Source organism: Arachis stenosperma, chromosome 9 (genome assembly GCF_014773155.1).
Source record: "Arachis stenosperma cultivar V10309 chromosome 9, arast.V10309.gnm1.PFL2, whole genome shotgun sequence".
NCBI lineage: Eukaryota > Viridiplantae > Streptophyta > Magnoliopsida > Fabales > Fabaceae > Arachis > Arachis stenosperma.
Genome location: NC_080385.1, coordinates 132,823,882 through 132,829,685, shown reverse-complemented (window position 1 = coordinate 132,829,685; position 5,804 = coordinate 132,823,882). Strand labels below are relative to the sequence as shown.

The 5,804-nt window shown below is 27.8% G+C and overlaps 1 protein-coding gene across 1 annotated transcript; it reads right to left on the bottom strand.

Annotated features, from left to right (window-relative positions):
* Positions 1-468: 468 nt before the first annotated feature.
* On the bottom strand, positions 469-5,474 carry LOC130947273 (cell number regulator 7-like). Its single transcript, XM_057875932.1, has 4 exons — positions 5,357-5,474; positions 2,532-2,603; positions 2,212-2,421; positions 469-780 (listed from the first exon to the last, which is right to left on the bottom strand). Exons 1-4 carry the CDS (start codon positions 5,421-5,423, stop codon positions 734-736), a joined length of 396 nt encoding a protein of 131 aa, XP_057731915.1. The 5' UTR covers positions 5,424-5,474; the 3' UTR covers positions 469-733.
* Positions 5,475-5,804: the final 330 nt, after the last annotated feature.

Genomic DNA, 5,804 nt, shown 5'->3' with positions numbered 1-5,804 from the left:
TGGATATTATAAGTAAAATTATCAATTGAATAAATTAATTTAAGTATTTGATATTTTTTTAAATTCAATTATGATAAAATTTAAAAATATTTGTGTTAAAAAAATCAGAATAAATTATTATTCCACTTTGAAAAATATGAAACAAACATTACGTAAGTGAGACAATAAATTAGTGATTATAAAAAATTAATTAAAATTAATGACAATTAAAATTTAAATTACTCCAATCTCTATAATATTATATAGATCAATAGATGTAGTGAAACAATAAGAAAAAAATAAATTAGCGGCTACAAAAAAAATTAATTAACATTAATGACGTTCAAAGTATATTATTCTAATTAGCCTTTAATGCAATAATATATATAAAAATTAAATTATAAAATGTCTCATTAATATATAATATATTACATTTTAATAATTAGGAATATAATATGATAAGTTGAGTGATAAGAAAGTAAAATAAAAAATTAAAATATAAAAAAGTTATATAAATAAAATTAAGCAAAACAAGACAAATCGAAGAAGGCCATCTAAACAACCGGAGTACAAACATAATAACCATCCTGGTAGAAGGGAAGCATTATTTAAATTAAGCAGGATGCTAATAATCATCATTATTGTTAGTATTATTACAGGATGTGCGTCTTTACTTTATATTAATTAATGTGAACATGATTAAGTTTGATTGCATCGTCTCTACATAATTTGATAAGCAGGAGGTGATGGATCATTATTTAAACATGGATTGAATTATCGGTGGACGAGTTGCACCCCAACCTGCATACAAGAAATTTTGTACGTACAGTTAGTTAACTTTGATAATTTTAATTGTAATAAGGAGATCAAGAAATAAATAATAATAAAGTTGATTATTTGTAAAAACTTTCATTTCCAGACAAGGAAAAATTAGTAGAAATGTTTTTTTAACAACGTATAACTAATTAACTATATAGAGAAAGAACACCTTAAAAGTATTACAAATCTAAGAAGAAATGTTTAGAAACTTTTGAATCGTACTAAATAAAGCACTAAAATAAAAATATGAAAAATATTTAAAAATCAGTAAAATTTATTGTTTTTGACTATATTTTTTGTCATTAATTTAATTTTTTATTTTAATAATTTAATAATATATTTTTAATTCACATATTTAAATATTAATTGTTAACTGTTAGCTAAAAATAATAAATTCTGTTTTCCTTTTTTTATTCCTCTAATACTCATACTAGACGACTTTTTTTTTTCCCATCAAGCATGTTAAACTAACAAGAGAAAAGGTATGATATGGAAGTTGAATACAAGATTTTAAGCTGAATAGAATATGCAAAAACTTCGTTGTTAAATTGTTGGATCAATTACTGCATTTTAATTACTTACATTCACTTTGGCCGCTCTGATCTATTCGCATAAAGAATGACACGATCTTAAAAAAAAAAAGAGATAATATATATGACCCTTAATTTTATTATTCTGAGATAATATAGTTTACCGTTGAAAAGTCCATCAAATACTAAAAGAAAGAAATATAGTGACAGTTTATATTTGTAATATGTGGAAGCTTTTGAATTTCGAAAAACTGTTATTCAGTTTATGTTTTAAAAAAAAAAATCTTTATCAGTGGCAGTTTAATAGACAAGAACCATTCTCGAAAATGATATTGCAAGAAGAAGAAGCAGCAAATGCATCATGTTATTTTAAAATAATAAATCAAGAATTGTATTATCTTTTTTATTTTTTCCTGCAAAAAATCACATTGTCCTCCGTTTAAATAAAAAAGACTAAATTAAGTATTTATTTTTTAAAATTTCGTTGTTATCGTATTTATAAATTTGAGTCTAGATGTGAATAACAAAGACTTATTCATTACGTTTTATTTTTTTTAGAAGAATTAATTATGGTACGGCCTCTTTCATTCTTTATTTTCCGTTGTTTTAAAAAGAAAAAACCTTTTCTTTCTGTTTTCAGAAGCTTTCAGTTGTAATAAAATATAAAAAAAGTATAGATAAACAATGAAAATAATAAACAATGTGAATAATAGATATATAAGATGTTCATTTCATTAGGTGTATAGATGGTTATTCTAATATTAAGATTTAGATAAATAATTTAGAGGTGTAATATATTTTTATTTGATTGGTGATTGTTCATATTATTCAAAAAATCATTGATTATCTAACATAACCATAACCCTAAAATATATATAGATACCTTTGGAAGGGTCATAGCCTCTTTCTTTAAGCTCTTGGTGTTCTTGGCACAAGGCACATGGATCACAGCAGAAATGAACACAACAATCACAGCAGGGCTCAGCTGGTAAATCAAACTTTTTTCTTAATTTCTCTCTATAAATACATGAATAGAGCCAGTGACACGAAACCGTCATAAGTAGCCCATACACACATCCTTGTGCACAGCATGCTATTATAATCCATCAAAACCACACAATCATACAAAATTATTATTTCAGTAGAAATTAAATACTCTAATCAAATGATACCATTTTGTTTAAATATATTTAAATTACTTACAACTCCTTCCTTCATCTACAATTTCGGCAATTTGTCCAAAGGTGACGCATGGGAGACAGCACGTTATGAAACCTGCATTATTATTACTTAGTGTTAATTTATAAAATTATTTAATTAGCTTAGTTATGGACATCCATTGAAACATGAAGTCTTGAATTATAAAATAGCTTAGTTAATTTATAAAATTATTTTCACAATCAACTCTTGAATGCCTTATTTTCACATATCTATTTTTAAAATAAAAAAAAAATACAGGAACGAACTCCTTAACCAACCAGCTTGAACAATTCAATTAATTATATTAATTTTAATTTATTTTAGTAAATTATAATTTAAATAATTATCATTAATAATTATATTAAAAATTAAGATTTAGTATTAACCACGCATGAAGAATGTGATTCACGTCTTCGATATCGTGCTATCTCCTTCCACGTATTGAGTGTTTCATCTTATTAATGATTTTGTCTTTTTTTCATGCAAATCTGTTGTATTTGGTTAGTCTTATGTAAATGTTAAGTGGATATTATTTTTTTCTAATTGATTAGATGTTTCTGTAGTGAAATTGATGTTATTTGAGAATATAATAAAGAGGTTTTTTTGTAATTATTTTTTGAAGCACCCAATGTCAAAACTAACAAAGATAGCAATAGTCCCCAATTTAACATATTCCATTCATTCATTGATTTTATTGAATAAATTGCTCTTAGTTCACTAACACAAGTCACAAACAATTTATCTAATAAATATTGAAAGAAACATCTCAAACCGTGTCAAAGGAACATCTGAAAAGTTTAGAAGAAAACAACCGTTAACTAACAAATAGTCGTCGATGAGCGATTGTGGAAAAAACGTTAACATAGGAAGAAACATTTGAAACCCTATGCGAAGAAATAACTATTTTCTCAGCAAAAGAACATCCCAAAACCCAATTCAAGTAGTTGAGAAATTCAAGCAAAAAGTCAAAAGAAACGGCAAGAAGAGGTGTTACAACGGACAGAGGGCCCGACTTAGAGCCGATGGAGGGCGTGGTTAGGCGCGGCACCGCGAGGGACTACTGAAGATTCTTCTCGCGGTTGTTGACGTCCGGAATGCGCGACACAGAGGAGAGTTCGGGACAAACGGGGCGCTGTTTTCGAGGAGCACGGTAGCGGCGCGAAGAAGGCGCAATTTGGAGGTGGGTGTTCACATGTCGCAAGCTTAGAAAGACGACAAATCTGCATTGGCGAGGTTGACCCAAGTCGATGATAAGCATTGTTGACCACGACGACGTCCTCGAATACGGTGGTGACATCGTCTAGTTGGGAGACAAAGATGATGACACGTAGCGGCGTTGTTGAGGACAGCGTTGACGGTGTGAAGAAAAGGTCTACGATGCGTCGTCGTTTGCTGGAGTTTGAGCGACGAGATAGAGATAGAGAGGTGAGGAACAGCGGTGGTACTGCAATTAGGGTGAATTGAGATAAATGAAATGTAATTAGAATAAATGGAGATAGTGGGGGGATGATTTTTTTTGTGGTGGATTTTAGAATCCAGCCCAATAGAAATTAGTAGGAGTTGACTAGACCCTTTCTTGGCTCTCTAGGAGAATTGGAAAATAAAAGACTCGCTCCATTTAAAATAGTTACACAAGTGGATTTCACATGCTCGAACCTAAGGATGGATCCGATTCGCATATCCGCGATGTTTATCTGATTTCGATCCAAAAATTACGGATATGGATCCGATCCGCAAGGCTATCGGATCGGATCGGATCCCATCCGCACACTAATCGGATCGGATTGTGGATCTTGTGTTGGTATCCGCATATCCGATCAGCATATCCGCATATGCACAAAAATAAAAAAATAAATAAGTAAATTATTTTAACTAATAATTATCATATATATTGTATTATTTTAATTTATTATTTAAGAAAAGTATGTTTAATATTATTTTAAAAATAAACATATTTAAAAGAATAGAAAAATAAATTTTATTGATAAAAAAATAAACTTTTAAAAATATTTTTATGTTTTACGAATATATCCGATATTCGATCCGATTCGCAAATGTGCGAATTGGATTGGATCAGATCAAAACTAAAAATTACGGATATGGAATCCAATCCGATCCACATTTATCCTTTCTTGAACCATTTTAAAAGCCTTAATATAAGAAATGAAAGACAAATAACATATAACTAATTTTTAACAATTTACTTTAACTAGACTACGTATTACTATCTCTAATAGTTATTCTATTAATGAATCTTGGCACAAACATTATTGATCTATTTTTCCTTTAAGAAGAAAAATAATATATAGCTAGTAGTTAATAACTATTTTTTAGTTATACTATATTTTAGTTTAGTAAAATTTTTACTTTTTAAAAATAGTTTATAAAAATTATTTTTAAAAAGTCAGTTTATTTTAAAAAGTTACGATACTTATATTTGGTAAAATCAAACTAAAAATGATTTTCAATAAATACATATACTATATAATTGTATTTAATAAAATAACTTTTAAAAGTAAAAAGAATCATAATAAACATATATATAATAAAAAGTTATTTTTTTGTGCTAATAATTAATAAGAATAATTTTAAATATTTATTATTATATAAAGTTATATTAAATTTTTTTATTTTAAATAAAAACAAAAAAATTTTAAAAATCTCTTCTTAGATACTTTTAAAATACTCCTAACTTTTAAAAACTGCAAATATAGACATATAAGTTTTTAATTTACAAAACACAAAACAAAAATTTTATATTTTTGAAAAGCACAAACTATTCTTTAAAAAAATTTATCAAACTAAACCTATATAGATATAAACCTTACATGTTTTACAGCTTCCTCCACAGCCGCATAACTGAGCATTCCATTTGGGTCGACGGCCAAACACCATGTTTGAGCTGCAAAGAATGTTTCTTGATGTGCTAACAATAATTTAATTGTCACATGCGCGAGATATGTAATCATTCCCTTAACTTGCACTAGTTATATGGAACAAAAATTCTTTTCTATTTCCATTGAAAACATCAACAGGGAAAAGATTGCTAGTGTCCTTAACGAAAAAGATGAAGTTTTAATAGTTACCAATGTGGCAATGTGCCATGACTCATTCAATTACAGTTTCAATTATATATGAAGTAGAAAGTATCGAAATTATTGTCTTCCTTACAAGGTGGTATATATAGATATGAGGAGTGTTAGGGGTCAGCAGATTTTGTGAGTTGTAGTCATCAATTAGTCATCGATAGTGTATTTAATGGTGTGAAATTTCATC

Bases quoted from the DNA above. Each gene is read 5' to 3' on its own strand.
- LOC130947273 (XM_057875932.1), bottom strand. From the start codon at position 5,423: ATGGTGTTTGGCCGTCGACCCAAATGGAATGCTCAGTTATGCGGCTGT. The intron at 2,604-5,356 runs GTAAGGTTTATA...ATAATAATGCAG, and splicing joins TGGAGGAAGCTGTAAAACAT to GTTTCATAACGTGCTGTCTC. The intron at 2,422-2,531 runs GTAAGTAATTTA...GGATTATAATAG, and splicing joins TGTAGATGAAGGAAGGAGTT to CATGCTGTGCACAAGGATGT.